The sequence below is a fragment of the Rhipicephalus microplus genome, chromosome X (genome assembly GCF_043290135.1).
Source record: "Rhipicephalus microplus isolate Deutch F79 chromosome X, USDA_Rmic, whole genome shotgun sequence".
Lineage (NCBI taxonomy): Eukaryota > Metazoa > Arthropoda > Arachnida > Ixodida > Ixodidae > Rhipicephalus > Rhipicephalus microplus.
Window position 1 is genome coordinate 125205148 of NC_134710.1, and position 21618 is coordinate 125226765.

Genomic DNA, 21618 nt, shown 5'->3' on the forward strand with positions numbered 1-21618 from the left:
GACTAGTGTCAGCTGTGACACCATTACCAATCCGAGTAGGCAGGCTGAAATCATTAAAAGTGGTCAGATGGAGCATCAATGCTTCATTGCATAGGCCTGTGCCCCTGGGGTTAGTGCGCTGGTAGCCCCAGTTCACGCGAGCGCAATTAAAGTCACCCATCATGTGCAGGGGATTCATTGCTGCCAATTGTGGGGCGGACTTGAGAAGAGAAAGAAGTAACTGAACAGACTATCGTGGAAGATAGCAGTTAAGAACAGAAAGGGGGGACCATGCAGGGTTAGGGGCTAAAATTTCAATTAAGGTGTGAGCGATAGGGGAAGTGATATGCTGCACGTAACGCAAGGAGTTACCGATGTATGTTATTACGCGAGAAACATCTGTGGAGTCTGATGGAATAACAGTATACCCGAGCAGTTGCCTGCGAACATTTGCATTTTGAATTGCAATAATATCTGGTGGTAACAAAGAATTATTAATGATTTGCTGCAGAGGGTCACGCTTTCGCCGAAAGCCCCTGCAGTTCCACTGGCTAATTTGTAACGAATTACGGCCCGTCGGAGGAGCCATGTTGTAATGCGGAAGGGCAAAGCAGGGGTTTTGGAAGTGGGGCTGTGGGAGGAGAGGCTGCTGAGAGCCCAGATGTAAGATGAGCTAAACGCTCTTCCACTTTGGTCATGATGCTCTAGAGGACATTTTCACAATACGGATAATGGTAGCATCTATCATATTTTGACATAGTGCAGTGACTTGCGCCGTAGTGCACTCTGTGAACCTGGCTTCTAACTTTTCTGCGAGATACTGAAATTTCGCTTCCAAGTCTATGGGTTGGGCTGGGCTCTCATCAGGCCTCCTTTTTTCTGAGGAGGCTGGTGAGATGGGGTGGGAAAAGATTGGGGCGGTGAAACTGGAGGGAGAGTTGGGGTGGAAGTAGAGAAGGCTGCCCTGAGCTGCTTTACCTCTTCCCGCAGAGCCTGCAGTTCCGTGTCCGGGGAGGTCATGCCGCCCGCTCCTGCCCCGGAGGACTACGCAGACGTAGATGGGCGGGTGTTGCCGAGGGGTGAAAAGTCCTCTTTGGTAAGGAACGTTGTCTTAGGTGGTTGGCTGCATCATTTTGTGACAGGATTTCTCACCTTGCATGATCCAGTGCCTGTGAGGTGCTGGCCCCCACAGAGAATGCAGCTTGAGATACAGGAGGGAACATCTTGCCGGTCATGCTTGTCTCCGCATCGTGAGCAGAGGCCACTCTTGGGGTGGGGGCACACATCGTAACTGTAGCCCGCTCGGCGACAGTTTGTGCATGCATCTGGGCTTCCCTTGTACTGGGTGCACCAATACACTACACTCATGTAGTGTATGGTGTGAGGTACTGGTCCGTGTGCAAAGGTGATAAATATGGAGAGGGTACTACCCATCCTGCGGGCAGCGATGATACCAGCGTCTGGGTTACGGGTCTGAAGGTCCTTTGGCATCTGCTCCAGAGTTTTCTACCAGTAGGCTTGCGAGAGGAAGCCACGCACTGCAGCGGGTGGCGGTGTTCTGTAGGTAGCGACAGGGTAGCTGGTCTTTCGGAGAACCAATTCTTTGAGTTGGACGAGGTGTAGGGTGGTTCTCTCGTGACAGGTAGCGACCGTGAAGGTGTTGTTCGTAGGTTGTATCCGGAGGTGAAGCTCTCCAAGGTCCCTGCCAGCAGCGGTGACCTGCAGACCTTGCATGAGTGGCTGCGCCATGGCCCCGTTCAAGGCGAGTCCTCCTCTTGGTCGGAAAACGACTTTTATGATGCCGGAAGGGAGCAAAGGAAGTTGTTCACTTCGCAGCGTGACCGCCTATGGCACGCGCAGTTGTTCTTGCTGAGCGCGGCAGCTCGGCTTGAAAGACACAGGGGCAGCGTTGGCTGGAGCGCCGACAGGACACGCGCGTTTGGCTTAGCGGAAACCGAGAATGAATGAGAGGGTAGAACTTGCGTTTGAGGGCTTGGCTGTTTACCTTTGTACGCACGGATTATAGGAGTCCATTCGCTAAGTTCAAGCGCTGCTGGGTCACTGTCTTCGCCTCCGTTTGCTCATCCATAGCTGTCGCGTCTAGATGCTGCCGATGACAGGGCTGCCTCTGGCGACGCGGAACCCGGCGCGATGGTCACGGTGGTTAACGAGAAGCAGACTTTCCAACATCGCGGGGATCTAGAAGATGTTTGTACTGAAGAATGTCAGCAACGGTAGCGAAACGGTAACATTTAGTAAACGTTTGACATATCAGGTGAGGGACTTGAACGCTGTGTAAATTTTTTTTACACCCTTAAGGGTGTAAACTGGCTTGTCGCCAGAGGAACACCTTATGGGTGTTTTCAAATACACCCTACTTAAAGGGTGTTAGCTGAACACCCTACACGAAGGGTGTTCAGCAAAATGTTGGGGTGTTCAACACCCTTCTAAGAAGGTGTTGAAAGGGTGTACGACTTTCGAGTAACGCGTTATTGGAAGGTCGCAGGTTCGGTTCTTGTCCATGGCAAGTTATCTTTTCACCCACATTTCTTTCTTCACATTTACATTACAATTCGGTCTAATAACTTCCCTATATTTACTTGGCAATATTGTCTGTTTGATCTCATTATATGTGTGTGTGTGTGTGCGTGCGTGTGTGTGTATAAGCAAGCTTACTGAAATGGAATGATATTCCTCAAAGCCTTCTTTGTAAAGCCGACTATAGAAATTTAGACTGCCTTTTATAGTTATACAATTAACTACAAATATTCAGTGTTAAATAGCATAAACATCTCGGGTATATCAATTGGTGGCTCAGTGACTCGATACAGCAAGGATGCTTGGTATGCATATGCTTGTGTAGACACACAAACACATTATATTGAAAACATTATTACCCATAACAGTGCACACGTCTCATGCAGGATGCAGACATATACATAATTTAGCAACTTAATTTGCAGTTACACTTGGTATCGCAAAACCATGCGAGTTCAGCCTCACCTAGTTCATTTCAAACTTTCTGATTATACAAAAATAACAGTGCTTTGGTAGACATCGTTTCCACTTATTGATAAATATCTTTTCCCACTTCCTAAAAGTAGACATATATTGGCGTAAGATAAATGTCAAGTACATGTACCACATTACAGGTTTTCTCTCAACTGAAAGCAAACACATTTATTATGATATTCCATACATACTACAATTAGAGCATTTTACCGTCAATATTCGAACAGGTAAGGTCAGTGGCTGAAGAAAGATGATTAACAGATCAGCCCTCACCCCATGAAGCTTCACCACATATTAAAATTTCAAGTTTTATTTTTCAGCATCTTTCTAGGTAATAGAGACAGCATCCATTTCTCAAAAACACACTCTTCACAACAAAATCAAAATGAGAGCCGACAGGTGGAAATGCCTCAGATAGGCTGACCAAAGTTTCGATAGGAGAACCTATCTTCGTCAAAGGTGCCTAGCCTTCTCATCCTTGGCATATTAGTTTCAAGGGAATTAGTAAAGACGTCATCTCCTGGTGGTGGCATGTGTCCCTGTTGGCAATCGTAGCCTGAAAAAAAAACTATAAAGCAGAGGAGTGCAGTCCTTGCTTCATTTCAAGTTGGGTGGTAGTGATTCAGAATGTTCTCAGAGGGTGGAGAAAAAAAGAAAAAAAAAAGGAAACGCCCAAAGTTGGAGCAGTGTGCTGCCAATGGGTGGCCGCAACAGACACGGAAAAAGAAAAGAGCTTGAAAGTTCGAAGCCAGCAGACGGTCTCTGCACTTGGCCATCACGAAGGGTTGCCGACGATAACGGCCCATGTCGTTCTCAAACATCTATGAATGGGACTCATAAGAAAGAGGTTACAAAAAGGCGCAAGAAAAAAGCAGGCGGCTACTTTCAAATGCCAAGATGTCAAAGGTAAGCGACACCAGATTTGTTCGGAAGACCACGTGTTTATTGGGGAAGGTCATTGGTTAAAATATGCTTTCGCTACCCCATAGGTGTCCCGCTCAACGGAATTGCCTCAAGAATTTGGGGGCATGTTGGCAGAGAAATAGGCAAGTTCGGAATGCAAAGAGAATAAGCAATGACGAGAGAAACACAAAAGAAAAGAAAAAATGAAAAAAAGGCGGATGGGTGGTAGGCGACACGCTAGCGTTAACAGACGAGGAAAGGAAAAAAGATATGCAGAGAAATTCGTGGCTTGGCAATGACTTAATGGTGCACGGTAGGAGTGTTTTTTGAAGCGACAAAAGAGGAAAGAAAGCTGTGATTGAAATGTTCTGGAAAATAAAAACTTCGTAGTTGTGTGTATATAGACACATGTATATCTATAATTAAAATTTTAAAAATTTAGAGTGATTATTATTATTACAATATGTAGGTTAGGGGTGATTCCATGTAATACCAGTTATGTCTATTTGAAGGTCGAACGTTTTTAGTCCCTAAATACGGCCGCAATTGTGCAATGGCTTTCAGCGATTCCAAATTACCATGTGCAACATTGATTCCCGATGGGTGTAGGGACATAAATTTGTGTATAAAGTATGATTTCATGTATTTCTTCTCTCGTGGTGACCGGAAATTATTTTGTAGAACGTAAAGCTTTGCTTATTCGAAATTGTGGTCCTGTTGGTAGAATTGACTGGCTACTACTTTCGGTAAATTGTGCTTTGTATCTGCATGGTGGCCGTTCAGTCTTACGTGAATTGGCGGCCCAGTTTCGCCTATATATTGTTTTCTACAGCTGGCACACTCAGAAAAGTATATTAGGTTGTTTAAAAGTGCAGGTGAAGCTCTATGTGACCTTGTGAATGTAGTATTATAGTGAATGCTTTTTATGTTGGTAGCCGGCTGTATATATTTGCAGGGTGAGCTCCTGGGCCCGCCACAGGGATCAGACGTCCTAGTCTAAGTTTGTGTGAACAAGCATGTCTTTAAGTTAGCGTTGCAAATGCCACGTGCCACGCATTGCTAATTCCCGCAAAACTTAAAGCAAACACTAGGACGGCTCGTCCCTGTGGCTGGCCCAGATGCTCCACCTGTAAAAATATATAGCTGGCTAACAACTTAAAAAGCACAGAATTTGACTACATTCACAAGGCCCCATCGATCTTCATCTGCACTTCGAACAACCTAATATACTGTCTTAAGTGTGCCACCTGCAGACAATATATGGGCAAAACCGGGCAGCCAATTCACGTAAGACTGAATGGCCACTGTGCAGACACAAAACACAATTTACCAAAAGCAGTAGCCAGTCACTTCAACCAACAAGGCCACAATTTCGACCAAGCAAAGCTTTATGTTCTACAAAGTTCTGCTCACCATGAGAAAGGAAATACATGGAATGATATTTGATACACAAATGTAAGCACCTACACCGATCACGAATCAATGTAGCACGTCGCAATTCGGAATCGCTGAAAGCCACAGCATAATTCCGACAGCATTTAAAAATGAGAAAGGTTCAACCTTCAAATAGACATAACCGGTATTACATGGAATCGCTCCTAGACTACAAGTTGTACTATTGATGTTCTCTCAAAATTTTTTAAATTATAAATATAGATATACATGCGTCTATATACACACAACTACGAAGTTTTTATTTTCCAGAACCTTTGAACCACAGCTTTCTTTCTTATTTTGTCGCTTCAAAAAACACTCCTACCGTGCACCATTGAGTCATCGTCAAGCCACGAATTTCTCTGCATATCTTTTTTCCTTTCCTCGTCTGTTAACGCTAGCGTGTCATCTACCTCCAACCCGCCTTTTTTCATTTTTTCCTTTCTGTTTTTCTCTCGTTGATGCTTATTTCCTTTGCATTCTGAATTTCTCTATTTCTCTGCCAACATGCTGCCGAATTCTTGAGGCAACTGTGTTGAGCGGGCCACTTACGGGGATAGTGAAAGCATATTTTAACCAATGACTCCCAATTATACACATTCTCTTCCAAACACATCTGGTGTCGCTTACCTTTGACATCTTAGCATTTAAAGATAGCCCCCTGCTTCTCTCTTGCGCCTTTTTGTAACCGCTTTCTTACGAGTCCCATGCATAGATGTTCGAGAACAGCATAGGCTTTTATCGTCGGCAACCCTTTGTGATGGCCAAACGCGGGGACCGTCTGCTGGCTTCGAACTTTCAAGCTCTTTGCTTTTTTCAAGTCTGTAGCGGCAGCACACCACTCCCACTTTGCGTGTTTCCTCTTTTTTGCTTCCCTTTTTTTCTCTACCCTCCGAGAACATTGTGAATTGCTACCAGCCAACTTGAAGTGAAGAGAGGACTGCACTTGTTTGCTTTCTAGTTTTTTTTCTTTTCCGACGGCAATTGCCAACAAGGACACGCACCACCACCAGGAGATGACGTCTCTACTAACCCCCTTAAAGCTAACATGCCAAGGATGAGAAGGAAAGCCACTTTTGACGAACATAAGTCCTCCTATCAAAACGCCAGCCAGCCTATCTGAGGAACTTCCACTGTTCACCCAGACTATCCCACTCTTCACAACAGTTTTTTCTCACCCTAAGGCAGTTTTCAAGGCATTCGAAACACTATGGGCTGCTTATATAAGCTCTGCACACAAAATTTAGCCATCTGATGTACAATATGCAAAGTATATCAGAGTGACTTGTTGGGCTTTACACTCTTACAGAGTATAAAAGAAGGGAAATTCGTAACTTCATATCTAACTCAGAATACATGCAGCAATCATTACCTCTTGCAAAAAATTAGGAATGTAATAAACACCAGCACAACTTCGCAGAGCTGCTCCGAAATGCATCTTGATAAAATACTTAAATATTACAGTAAATTATAAATGCAAAAACACAACACCAGTGCACTAGTAGAGATGCCTGGTTGGCACAAAACTGCTGTACTTAAGATGCATCATGGAAGCAAGACCACAGAGCCCACAACTAATATACGCTTCAAGTAACCCTTGACTGCTAAACTGAAGGCCGCAAAATCAAACCATGGCTTTGGTGGCTACAATTTCGATTAAGGAGGAAATGCATGAAACCTGTCTGCTTAGACGTGGATGCACTTAAAGAACCCCAGGTGGTCAAAAATATCTCAAACCCTCCACTCCAGTGTCCCTGATAATTATATCGTGGTTTTAACACGTTAACCTCGGTAAATATTATTCTCATTACACTTGACTTGAAGTAAAGCAAGCAGATATTACTATGTAGTTGAAAAAATTCACCATTTAACCCCCCCGATCCAAGGAGTCACGTTACAATATTCTAGTATGCCTTCTATCAGTTATCATAAACAAAGTTAAACATGAGTATGTGTCACTGTAAAATATCCGACATGGTTTGGTATTGGCAAAGTTAGGTATGATGAAGTATGACAGTGGGAAAACACTTAATTGCACTTATGAATTGAACTTTTCAAAGGCAATGAAATAACTACGGTAACAAAAATATATTAAAATAGAATATTTCGTGAAGGTTACACTGAAGATAAAAAAAACTCCCAAGCATTTCCCCGAGGGTGAACATGGTTAAGTGGGAATGCACGGGGTGATGCTATGAGGATGTCCTCGGCCTCGCGAGCGCGCAGTTCGGCATCCGCTGCACGCTTCGCTCGCTTGTACTCGGCCTCGGGAGCGCGAAGTTCGGCATCCTCTGCACGCTTCGCCCGCTTGTCCTCGGCCTCGCGAGCACGCAGTTCGGCATCCGCTGCACGCTTCGCCCGCTTACGTTCGGTCTCACGAGCCCTTCGCAGCGCCGCCTTGTCTTCCAACGTCGGCAAAACCACCGCGGTATTGTCACCTCCAACAACGGGTGCAGTGCTGGCATTCGGTTGTACTGCATTCGTTGTTGATGGTAGCGTTGCCTCCGGGACATCCATCGCACAACCCGCTCTCGACGGGAGACTGAGAGAGAAGGCGGGCACGCGAGAGAGAGGGGTGCGCGCGCAGCTGCAGCTAGCGAGGAGAGCGGAGGAGCGAGCGAAGGGGGAGGGTGATGCGCGCAGTGGCGTTAAAGATATAAGGCGCGTTACTGACACCGATATCAGCGTCGCGTCCGTGGCTTATTCAGTAGAGCGTCGCGCTGCAGCCCGCCAAGTCCTCTTTCTTTTAAAGATAGAGAGAAGACTGCGGACGCCGCCGACAGTGGATGGTTTGGGGTCGCTTATAAAGTGTATTCACACTTAAAATCATTAACGTGCTACTTTTTATCACAACACGAAAAGTGTTTTTAAATGGCCAATTGCACATAAGGCGTCCATTAACATGACATGCAAGTCTGGCGAGCAACTCACTCAGTATATCTTGGAAAAAACGAAATATCCAATAAAGAGCTCAGTAAGTAGCACTGACACATTCATAAATGCGCTGCCTAGTAACATTGAATTTTAGCCTTAAGAACAGAAAAACACCTAGGCAGATTGTGTCCAGGGGGACACAAAGTAATAAAATAATGCTGTCATCTGCCCAGTCAACCAAAAATATTGAAATTTTAGTAATGGAAATAAGCAGGTATGTTTGCATTAAAAAGTTGGAGGCAGTCGTGTTTCTACACAGTCCCACTTGGAAAACTTTTTTGATTATGTTTATGCTCCTAGATATCCCGTTTGAAAGTTTAATTCGGCTTTTCATGATTACGCATGCAAGGCAGTGAGGTTCAGCAAAATATCACTCCATAGGGGAACGAGCAGTCGGTTCTTGCTATTGCCAGCGAATAGCAAGAGTAACCATTTTAATGTTTGCCCATGCCTTCCACCCACGGTCACATTAACTGCATGAAATCAGAGTCTGTGCTAGTGCTCACTGTCCTGCACACATAATAATGCAAGCCGCAACTAAAGTTCCAGCAGGATATCTGAGCACAGGCATGCTAGAATTCTTACAAGTGATAATATGTAGAAATGTGACTGGCTCAAATATTTAACACATACATGATCTCCTGCTGCAATCATTATTAAGTTGATTAATAAAACTTAATGGCAGTGCTGACAGTGACGATTATTGTCTCACATTGTATCCTCCTGGATACATAGCTATCAGCAGAGGTGGCTTTACATACATAACTTACAGCGCTGACTTTTCTTTTAAGGAAAAACAAAAGGGTTAACTTTGAACACCCTGAACCTTTGTGCTTCTTGAAGACAGCTACCAGGTGGCTCTCTGCAGCTCGCTTTTCAGAAGAAACAGAAGCCATGCGCCGCTGATGTGCACCAGCAGTCAAATTTTCCACGAGCCAGCCTTGATGATGGGCTAGTCCAGACGTCTCCCACACTCTCTTCCTACGACGAGCATGTATAGGCTGCAAGAGAAACAAAAAAACAATTTACTGATGTGTCTGTTAGCAAAGCAGAATTTGGAACTCTATTTAGAATGAACTGGAACATTGTGTTTTAAAGAGTAGGATGTACGAAAACCAGACATGTTCCAACAAAAACATCCTCAATGTTTTTGGCGAACATAGCTGCAACCTTATGAAAGAATGTGCATTTTCCACATAACAGATGTGTAACAAAATATAGTTGAATAGCACTCTGGCATAGTGCGTATACATGCCAATTCATTAATAGGGCAGTTCGTACATGACGGTATACACTTTGACCAAGTATCCATTGGAGGTAACACATAAAATTAAATTACAAATTTTAGTTTGAACACAACTAATGACCTTTCTTCCGGCTGCCTACATTAGGATGATTATGCCGATAACATAGAAAATTGGTTTCACTAAATTACTATTGTCAACCGCTAAATTATGGCTGTTAATTCAATGATTCAAGGTGGCTAAAAAGGCAGTGCCCCTCACTCATCCCTAACATACCCCTCATTACGGGCTGTATAATAAATAATGGGAAAGAATGTGGAAATGCTAATATAACGCACCCATCTTGAGCTAAATACCATCCCAATAAAGCATGCAAGCTTCTGCAACAATCTCGGTAACAAGAATACTGGAAGGCAGTGGTCACGATTTAGCAATACACAATAAACATTTGATGAGACTGATTTCTGAAGTTGTGTAATTGCGTCAATGCCAACAGCTTGGAAACATACTGTCCAATTTGCCATTTTCACAGTAACATGTGCATGCCTTATGTATGCATACTGTGATCTTTAACATTATTGCTAGTTTTGAGCGTTAAATAATTTATTCGTTTCTCCAAACACCACAGATCCCTTCAATAACTGTAGCGCATGCCTATAGAATTTACTTAAGCTTGTCATCTGATGTGAAGACAATTAAAACAACATGCTGACCCCAATTGAAAGCATGACGTTTTGACCCTCACACAGGAGCCCTATTCACAAGTGACAAAGACTGTGCTTTTATTCGTGGCCAGTGTGTGGTTTTTCAATGTTTTCATGTGTGTTTCTGAGCAGACGGGCATAAGCTTGTAATCTGTTATTAAATGCCATAGGAGGTGGTGGTCTAAACTGTCCTTACTGTTCGTACAAGTAAAAGTGCTTAGCAAAGTTTGAACACAAAGTTTGGGCGAGGCACATACAATATTTAATAAACCACCACAAAATAATGAATTCTAAGCATAGCAAAAACAAGCTGGATAAAATAAAATGTGCTCTACCGCATGAACTACTGATCGAATCAGGGCTCGCACAGTTAAGCTACAGTTATTCGGCCCCAATAAGCCATGAAAATTTTGTTCGGAAATACAGTTCAAGTTTAACGAACGGCTCAACATTTATGGGTTCCGAACGCATCAGGCAACCTATGTTGCAGGTGTATAACGTAAGCTCAGATTTGATTAAACGGGCTACATAAGGGAGTTTTAGTGCTGGGTACGCATTCTCTTGGGGCCTTGCGGGCTTGGGAGCGTGCGGCGTTGCGCGCCCAACCCATACCCAACCGGAATTCCTTTTAGTTGGCACCACGGTGGCACGCACGCAAACGCGAGCCGCACGAAAGTCACTTGCGCTCGCAGCGCCATAACGTCCGGTCACGTAAGTATATTTTATATTATTTTTACGATTTAAAGTGTTAAATTTAACGTACATAGTGAAATGACGTGAATTACTATCAAGAAATCATTTTTTTATTATTATGACAGCTTTCAACACTAAAGAAACTTTTTTTTCGTATGTGCCGCAGTTGTGACTAAAGCCGGTGCCGCCGATGCCAAGCAGTCCAGACGGCTGGTCGTAGCCCGACAAGCGCGACAACAGAACAACGTGTAAAAACGAGGCATCGTATGCGAATAGGACTTTGTGATCGGCGTCGTCTGTTCTTCTGAGACTTATGCCACCGTTGTGTCGTCGACGTTGCAGCGTGCTCTGCGACCAGCTGCTCTACCTCAATCTTTCTTGGACAGAGATAGATTTGTTCCTCGGCTACCGCGCGCCTGGACGAAGGGTTTGGAAATCAGCCGGTGGCCATATAGACATAAACAAAATCGACGAGCAGGCCTTCCAGAGGCAATTCCGCTTCTACAAGAAAGACCTGCAAGTTCTGACCGAGGCCCTGAAGATTCCAATAATTCGGAGCAGCCAAGGCGTCACCGTGTCCGGACAAGAAGCGCTTTTGATGGGGTTGTGCAGGCTTGCGTACCCCAATAGATGGTGGGACTTGGAGCCCCTTTTTGGCCATCACTCGTCGGCGCTATCTAATATAGTCAGCCAATTATTCGGCCACATCGATAGCACCTTCGGGCACCTGCTTGCGGATGTCAACAACCACAGCTGGCTGAGCTTGAATGATCTGGAGGAGTACTCCGAAGTAAGCACGTAATATTCATATTGTGTAATTTTAGTGCACGCACGTTCTAGCCCTACTCTATAGTTCTTTATCTTTATGTAGGTTGTCAAGCTGTTCATTTTTTTTTACAATGCTGCGCGATTTTAGTGCTTCAGTCATATGCAAGATTTTCAGGTATGTTTTCCTTGTCTTCGCAGGCTGTGTACAACAAAGGTGCGCCCCTGCCCAACTGCTGGGGCTTCGTGGACGGCACGGCGAGGCCCATTTGCAGCCCTACAGTCAACCAGCGGATATACTTTTCAGGCCACAAAAGGTAGCATTCTGTAAAGTATCAGTCGGTCATGTGTGCAAAGAGAATTGTGTGCCAGCTTGATGGGCCATATGCAGGGCACAAGCATGATGCCGGTCAGTGTGCCTTCATTTATTATACTGTTTGCTAAAGTAGTATAGTTACAATACGAGTGTCACAGTGAATCCTGCCGATCACTGTGTTAGCATAATAAGCCCATAAAAATTGTTCATTGAGTCAGAACAAAAACTGTTGCAAGCGCAGTACAGTGATTTTGAGTAAGGTAGGTTGCAAGTGTTGTGTTTCTTAGGCTAGTTGGTTCGTACTTGTTATTAACCAAACACCATTATCACATAGTGCAAATCGACAAAAAAAAATGGAGTGAAGAGGAGTTATGCAAGTGCTAAGTCCATTCTCATGTTTCCATTTTTTCTTCCAGTGTTAAGTGACGCGAGTGTTGAGGTCAATTTAAAGGTGTTTAGTGATTAAGGGGGGATGCTACACCTTCCAAAAACTCTTATTTTTGCGAGTACCTCAGTCAAATTTGGAGAGTCTATGTAGATTTTACTGCTGATTTCAAAAATCTAATTCTTTTTTTGCTGTGACAATTAGTTTTAAAGATATAATGAACTGCGGCTTTTTCAATTAAGGCCTAATTAGCTAATTAACTGTAACTTGGATATTGATGTGCAACCAATAGAACCAATTCGGTATGTTCACAGTGTGCAATAAAGTATAAATCATTGTTCTGGGCTATTTCGAAGCAAAGTTGTGGGATGTTGAATATGACATGAAAAATTTCCCCATCTACACTTGAAACAAAAGATCCATTTAGAGAATTTTCTCCAAAAATTATTACAATAAAACTTACTTTACAACACATCCCCTGCATTTATCTTCGAAACAAAAAAAATCGTAATGATAACCCAGATAGAACAAGAGATATTGCTCCGGCATAATGGGAAGCACATGAAAATTGTCGTTTTGAGAAATCGAGAAAAAACGTGGGCACACATTTTTATTGCAGAAGATGCAACAAGACAACCTCAAAACGCACCAGAAGCATAGTCTGAATGCATTCTGTGCTCATGCCTCCTCTTCACTAGCTTCCGGAGTTCCAATGAGGCTGTTCTTTTCTTGTTGGAGACAATGCTGCGACGGTGGTCTTTTTCTCTCGCTCTCCTGGCACCAGTACTTGTCGCATTCATGTCCATTTCACCTAAGATTGCCGTTGCAGAATTCAAATTGCCCGTGTTGAAGCGCAGCACTGCTTCTGCAACAGCTGCTTCAACAGCGATCAGGGACGCATGGTGCTCCTTGGGGGCCAAACTCCAGATTACCGAATGTAGGCTCTCGTTGGAGTTCTGCGTTTTGCCGTGTTCGCACCTTTGAAGCAGGGCTCTTTCCGAAAGCCGGGTATAAACCGGTAGTAATGCCTCTGCCACGTCTTTCGGTAGATTGTAGGCATGCCTGGGGTCGGGCTCACCCTTTGCTTTTGCGGCATTGTGCCGACACCATGAAGTTTCACCAGCTGGGCACAGACTGTGGTCCGAGCATTCATCAGTGGAGGTGACGTGGCGGTATGTGGCCATCACAGCCTTTTGCATCTCGCCCACGTCACCTTCATGCGATTTCAGAGCCCGGCCATAATATGTGCTCAGCCTGGTGATCAGCTCACCTGTGAGCCTGCCTTTCCCACCAAGGCCTCTTTTCCCATCGCACTTTTGTTTCTGCACCAGGTTTCTCAATGCGGTGCCCATCCGTTTCTGTACATGATTAATACAGTCTTCCTTCTGCACGTCAATGTAACCATACACCTTGGCGTCTTGTATGGCGCAAAATGTCCTAGAGTCTCCATCAGACAGCATAGTTGTGTAGCGCAGGCCATGGCGTTCAAGCGACCTCTGAAATAGAATTAGAGCCGCCTCCACTTCCATTTGCCCCGCTTTGCTGTTCGTATTTTTTTGGCATTTGTGGTTAGCCTTCCATTCTTGATAGCCCTCTCTACTAGGCTTTGGGCCCACCTCGCAGCCTAGGCAAGAGTTGGAAAGAACGACGTAGTCCAACACGTAGCCACTAAATAATTCGATAACTGTGCCCACGCCGATGTGGGAAGAATGGCCTCGCGTCTTCCACGTGCCGTCGTAGCTAACGGCAATATTGCCCCGGTGGCCGAAGCCCAAGTCATCATAAATTGTTCTAACCTTTTCCGCACATTCGCTCATAGCGGACTCAGCCGCTCGCGTTGCAGCGGGTGCCAGCATGTTCTTCAAATGCCGCTGAAACGTCTTGTGGTGCATACCGCGGTGTGAGATGCCCATTGTTGTGAAAATATTGTTCATTTTCGTTTGGCCGTTGCCGGTAGCCACCATCGCCCTCGAAGCGAGAAGATTTACTTCAAACGGATTGCACGTTTTCGTGCCGTTCCCGCGGGGCGAAGTCCATTCATTCGCGATCTCGCCGCACCTTTCACACTGCACCAGCACTTTCACGGCAAGTCCGTAGTCCCGATCCCCTCTGACGATCGTAGCCGGTCCGTGGCAGGCTTTGCAACACAAGGCACCCATTATCGCGTTTAGGATATCTAGATGCATAAGCAGATAAGGAGCAGCGTGGTCCGAGTCCTGTGCGGTTGCCTCGCTACAACTCGCGGTGAAAAAGTCAATTTTCCGTGCAGTTGCTGGCGCCGATGAAAGCCGGTCGAGCGTCGCTTTCTCCCGGGCATGATTTTCTTCAACTTCGGCATTTGTCACCACCTTGGCGTCGATTCGTAGTCGTCCAGAGTTCGCTTCACCGTCATCGTCGTCAGAGGCAACGCGCTCAGTCGCACCATCGCTGAACGGCCGCGGAGCGTCGACACATCGTTCGTCGAAGTCAACCAAGGGCTCTGATGACTTCGTAGACTTTCTCCCACGACCTTTGCGTTTCCTGCGACCAAATGCGTGCACGGTCCGATACTTTTTTGCGTTTCCAAGCATGGCGATACGATCAGAAGCTTCAGAGTGCTCTGCCGATTTCGAGGCGTCACAGCGGTAACCTTTTCAAAATGGCGTCAGGTCGCATATGCAGGCGCAAGCCGCGAGCTTCCAGCCAACCGGAAAGCGCCATTTCAGTCACGTGCGCCGTTTAGCCAATGGCAGTGAGCGCGGCTCTTCGTCTTTGAGGCCCCGTTTTTCGAGCCGGGGAAACGCTCAATGTTGCTTACTGAATAAAAAAAAAACAGCTGAAAACGCGTTCTTTCAAACAAGACCAAAATGGCGCCGATCGAGCGCGTAGTTCCCGCATATCGTAGAGCCGAAACCTGCGCTATTCGCCCTCAATTTAAAGGGCAGGACGCCCGTTTTCGGTTTTTTAAAGTTGAATAACGATAAAAGTTGATGGTATTCGGCTATGAAATTTTGTAAATAGGTGCGCAATGATGTCGGGAACGCGAAAAGGAGGTCCGCGAAAACTCAATTTTTTGGCTGATTTTCGGTCCCGAAGTGCCGCGTCCCCCCTTAACAAGTGTAACTAAAACGTCCTAAAGGCTAAATTTCCAATTGAAACCTGTGACATTGAGTCGTGATACCCTAACCACATGTTTGATGCCCGATAAGTTTTTCCCAATGATACTTTGCTCAAAGCCTTTCCCAATATAAGCCAACAAATTGAAGCATTACGGATGGTTCCACTACTTTGGCTTGCTGTCAGCCAGTATTCATCTCGTGGACACTTTTCGGATGAAATGCCTGGGCCACCTTTAATGGCTATCGTGACTAGACCTATAGTCTATAGCTGCTTGTACCTGGCAGTGCCTAATCTCTGCGTGATAATGCAAAGGCATTCCTTTCACATGTGCTATTAAAATTATTGACACAAAGTTAGCGCTATACCTTCCTGTACCTTAATTTCTGCTAAGTGTTCCGTGGCAACAAGTACTTGTTCGATTACATGCAGACCGAGATAGGTAACGTACAGCCCTGCTTTTAGGCTATAAGTCACAAGCACACTTTGGTAATCATGTGCTTTATTTGTTTAGACTTCCATAATGGAACTGTCAAGTACAATCACCATAAAGTAGCCTAAAGTTTTGTTAGTGTCTGAAGCCTGGCTTTTTTTTTTTTCCCTGGTTTTGTTTGCTGCTGTTCGGTTACCGTTCACTTGTGTATCGCAGATACGTTGTGCCATGTTGTAATTTTTTTGTCGCGGTGATTCCTTGTTTGATTTTTTTTTTAGATATTGTGTAAGCGTTGTCATTTACACGTTCTCGAGTGTTGTACGCATGTACTGAATGTGATTTGTTTTTCACGTTTCAATTGTATTTTTTGTCTTCTAAACCCACTCCCCTCTATAATGCTGTATGCCCTGAGGGTACAATAAATAAATAAATAAATAAATATCTCCAAGGCCCAAACAGACCTTTTTTTCTGTGTTTGTGCATGTGTGTGTGTATGTATGGAAGGAAGCCTCCTGCACCGCATAGGATAATCTAAAATGAATGTTTTGCAATAGATCACTCCAACATGACACTGAAAATGGCATGTTAAAAAAGAAATGCATTTCAAGAAACTTCTTTTTCTCCCTTTCTTAGGCATCTTACGCCTAAGCGGACTGTACCAGAAGCTGGAAAAGTTATCCCAGGGCTACTCATATGGGATATATGGTGACCCTGCATACCCACTGCGCCCTCTTCTCATGAAGCCTTATGCTGGAGCCATCCTCACACAACCGCAAGCCCTTTTCAATAGGCATATGAGCACTGTTCGCCAGGCGGTCGAGTGGGGATTTGGAAAGACTGTGGCAGAGTTCGCTTTTTTAGATTTCAAAAAGAACCAAAAACTCCTGCTACAAAACGTTGGCCAAATGTATCGTGTTGGCACTATACTCGCGAATTGCCACACGTGTCTGCACGGAAGTCAGACAGGAATGTTTTTTGGCCTTCAAGCACCTGACCTGCAGGAATACTTGAGGGGCGACTAAGTGTGTAGTTATGATTGATATGTAGAGTTTAACGTCCCAAAACCACCATACACCACTGTAGAAATTTTGACCGCAAAGGTTTTTTAATGTGCACCAACACTGGACAGTACTAGTGCCTCTGAAATTCGTTCAAATAGGCAACCGTGCACTGCCATCACTGCTTCATTGTGGAAGACTGTTTAGCTTTTTCTTGTGCTGTAGCTAGCAGCACTTTTCGTGTGTGCCAGAGTCAGCATACAGTGGCCAGAAGTGAGACTGGTGGGGGGATTTTCTCAGCAGTGTGTGCTCATGCATGCCACTATCAGATTGTGTGTATCGGAGTGCGCGTTCGACAGATGGTGTGTATATCACGTGCGACGAACTTGAGTACATGTGCTCATTTGTGCAAAAATTTTTTTTCAACTTATTGAAAACGCTTTATTCACCTTAGCAATCTTGTGATCTAAGAGTGCCGGATTTCCAACAGATGCACAGCTGTGCTTGTATTTGTTTGCCTTCATCGCATCCGCATGTTATATTTCTCTCATAGAAAGTGTCATCTTAAATTCATTTCTATACACTGTTATACGGATTCGAGGAATTGGCTGCTTATTTAATCAAATATTTCTACTCCAAATACTAGTATTTCAAATTGTGGCTCATTTCACAGCACATTTTTGACAAACTGCCATTGTTTGCACTATAAAATGTACTTTGATTCTTGTCTGGTAAATACATTTCATAATAATAACGATTTCCATGATTGTTCGACAATGCTCTGAATTCCAATTAATGCATGGCAAATTTGATAGCTGCTCCTAAGACACTGGTAGCTGCTGTAAACTAGCAGTGTGGGCGTTTGGGCTAGTTGGTATGACATGGCGATAGGTACAACGCAAGAACAGGACAAAAAAGGTCTCTTTCGTGTCTCTTTGTCGTCGTTCTGTTCTCGCGTTATACCTATTGTCATGTAAACTAGCATGTTTTCCCGCTCCGAATACTTTTCTGGCTGCTTCAAATTATGCTCCAAAAAGTAAGGTCACTTCCATCACTAACGAAGTAATTACATTTTAATTCTTTTAAATTAGGCTATTCACAAAACAGAAAAGCCTTTAAGTTTGTTAAAATTGAAAATTGGTATTTAGTAACATCCCAAAAGCAACTGCAACATTGCATTTGCCCCTAACCTACCCCCACATGTGCAAGATCGAAGTGTTGAATGCAACGAATGTGTGAGCAGACCTAGTTGCAAGGAGCCCTCTAAAGCTGTTACATTGCGCTTGTTGTGCAAATGACTGTAATGTCATCCCCAAGCAAAAAATTAAAAAGGAGTGTAGTGAAGGAGCAAAACTAGCAATATTAAGTCTACTGAGATAGCCTACTTTAAGTTAATGATGACATTTGCCAGAGGGACAAGTAGAACCAAAAGGTTGAGTATGAGGGTTTTCACATTTGATACAGTTCAGTGAAATATTTATTTCTCCATTTGATATGTAGGCTCCTAATTACAATGTGCAATACTGCCTGGATCATAGCACTTCTTTTGCTAGTACAAACACAACAGCAACCACAATAGTGTTCCTAGAAATTTTTAGTGCAAGACAAGAACTAGCTATACGGGAAACTAGCGTCAGGAAAACAAATACATATACAAGAAGATCACGAGTGTACACTAATGTGGACCATAGTGAATCATTGTGCAAAAAAAAAAACAACAAGATTGCAAGTAAACAAGAATACATTAATTGATTTAACAATGAAGTGTATCATAGAGATAAAAGCATATTTCATGAACAAAAATGTACAATAAGGAAAATACAATTACAAGCATATAGCAGTCATCACAGGAATCAATCACCATTCCTACCTTGTTCAACCCCCCTACACATCCACTCGCTGTGACAATAGCAAAAAGATATCTACCTTCAAATGCAGATCCAATACTTTTTCCGCTCATTCTTTCCAAAAACAATAAGAGAGTGGAACAGCTTAAGTGACGACTTGGTTGATATAACAAATAATGATTTTTTTTTTCTATGCTGTAAAATTCTTCTTGCATTATGGATGTTCTGTGTGTATGAAAATGTACTTTGTGATGCATTATTATGTTCTGATAAATGTGGCGGTGGTTCTTTTTTTATTTTTTATGTACATTATGTATTTTGCTACGAATTCCTTTGTACTGACTGCTTTTTGTTCCCCCCCTACGTGATGCCTATATGGCGATGTAGGTACTCTGTAAATAAATAAATAAGAAAATCACTTTCTGCCTTCTAAAGCTACACCAATGTGTCAGATGCACATCCTCCCGTTCCCTATATGGTACGCTTTTGCTGTTATTTTTTGTGCTATCTTGTCCCTACTTCTGCCTAGACCAAAACATGCATATGCTTCACCAAATTAGTACGGCATATACTTGGAGTGTACCACAGCAGGAAGAGAGAGAGTGATGCGAGACATCAGTGCAGCTTCGAAGGGTAGAAACTTATTACAGCGAAAGCTGCTATGAGATCACAAAGGCAGGCTTGATGTCAGGAAAGGAATCACATTAGTATGAGTAAGAAAGGAATTTCAAACAGCAATAAAATAAACTGTGACATATCGCAAATTGCTTAACAAGTGGGACGTCCGATGCTCCAACCCATACAAAATTTTGATCTCTTATCAACTGTGGCGCCTACCCACTTTGCTCGGGCATAATTCTTCGTCTTCAGCCATTGCATAATAAATTTGAACAAAAATTTTTGCAAGTATGCAGCGGATACCACGCTTCTCCAAAGAATGACGAAGGATAGCAAAAGGAATGCCGGTCTTGCTGAGTAATAGGCTGAGTAACCAAGCCTAAATTTAGATTTTCAGTACTACACTGCACTATTTAACCTACCAAAAATGATGCGTTATGAATAAGTCTAATTCTTTCAAAAAGTTCAATCTATTCTCTTTTTTTTTCTCTGTGCATCAAAATTATCATATGCTGTTAAAACAACTCATCACTTTTTTTACCCTGCATGGTCCTTAATTGGTCACTTACATTAACCGCTGGCTATTGAAGTACGCACTAGGGGAACAGGACATTGCAATCGCGGTCAACTTCTAAAGGAAAAGTTTTAGGGTCCGGATTTTTTTTTTCCGACAATTTTTTCTGATACAATCGTGTCTATTACAATGCATAAGACTTACTAAGCATTTGTTCATATATATATTGCCTTAGGCTTTACAAGGCAACTGAATAATTATTTCTGGATGTTCTCAACGACAGACTTTACCAAGTCAATCAGGGCACCCTGCTGTCAGAGATAGAGTTCTCTTTCTTGTTCCCTTTTTCTTTGCCTGGCAAGCCGCTCTTCCTTTTTCTCCTCTTGGGTTTCTTCCCACTCCCTCTTTTTTTGGAGAAATACCTCTCTGTCCAAGGTGAGCCTTTCTTGTTCTAAAGTGATGCGGCGGTCCTCGACTGCAAGGCGTTCCCTTTCTAGGGCCAACCGCTCTTTTTCCATTTCTCTATCCCTGCTCCAGGCCCCTTTCTCATGTTGCAGCCTTTTTTCGAAAAACTGCAAGTGGCGATCCTCACGCCTTTTTCCTGTAATTGCAAAATGTTAAGCATTATGGGATGTTTCCATGAGAAATAGAACATGCATGCTCTCTCGCTACACTCATTCTCACTGTTGATTTCATACGCTATCTAGGTAGATATATGCAAGCTGCACGAAATCGTTTTTTTTTTATCCACTGAATGTTTTGACCGCATGGAGGGTTGTCAACATGCTTGACCTGCCTGCAAGATACATAATGCTTGCACTGGCTAGTAAAATAGGTTAGAGCAAGTGTAGACTGCTTAAAGGTTGTAACAGAAGTAACACCTCTTCGTTTCTAGACTTTACCAGGAAGTTGGGATCACATGCATGTAGAGGCAATCTAAGCTGTCAATATACAGAGGTAGAAGTTCCCAGACCAAAGACAGCCGAGGAGCTTTTAAGCACCTCTAATTCAGCACCCAGAAAGGCTCTAAATTAACATAAGTAGAATCATCACGTTTTAATCCTTGCGCAAAGTCAAAGGGACTGGAATAAGTGATTAGGTCTTGGTGAAAATGTGAAGGCCATAAATTATAGTGAAAATCAAGTTTTTTTTTTTCACAATTTGGGTAGGTTTGCATGTTGAAACTGCCTTCCATGGTTTAATACTAAAATATTGTCCAATGTCAGGAAAAAGCCTAGACGCTTCACTTTGCCATCATTCAGTTTCTTACGCATAATCTGATGCTTTTATGCATACCTTAATTAGTACTGAAAGTTTGAGTGTGCACATTGTGACGAAGGAGATGTCAGGCCTTTAATACGCCTTGAAGATGTGATTGATTGGTGTGTGGGGTTTAAAATCTCAAAGCCATCATGTGGTTATGAGATACGCTGTAGTGCAGGGCTCCAGAAATTTTGACCACCTGGGGTTCTTTAACGTGCACCCAAATCTGAGCACACGGGCATACATTTTCGCCTCCATCGCCTTCAAGATGTGGGTGAACAATATATGGATGAGTCCCCACAAGCAATGATCATGAAGAAAAGAAAAACCCTGTGATCATGATTGTGAACAGGTAAAGAAGGTATATGCTCACAATATCATAATCCATTTCCGCTCTATTCCACGTTGCTTACGAGGTAATAAAAGGAGAATGCCCTAAGGAAAGAAAAAAAAGGAAAGAAAAGACACGACTTTGCTAGA

General features: G+C 43.6%; 1 protein-coding gene across 11 annotated transcripts in view; it reads right to left on the reverse strand.

Moving 5' to 3' along the window:
* LOC119181551 (protein FAM210B, mitochondrial) overlaps positions 1 to 21618 on the reverse strand; it is a 375755-nt gene that overhangs the window by 348094 nt on the left and 6043 nt on the right. For 8 of the 11 annotated variants that reach the window (XM_075877588.1, XM_075877586.1, XM_075877584.1 and 5 more), the window contains exon 2: positions 9089 to 9263. The exons of 2 other annotated variants lie outside the window; for them this stretch is intronic. In XM_075877588.1, the coding sequence (XP_075733703.1) occupies positions 9089 to 9263 (175 nt within the window). Of the gene's footprint in view, positions 1 to 9088; positions 9264 to 20289; positions 20477 to 21511; positions 21574 to 21618 lie in introns of those variants that run through there. One more of the 11 variants, XM_075877595.1, reaches the window with a different exon arrangement.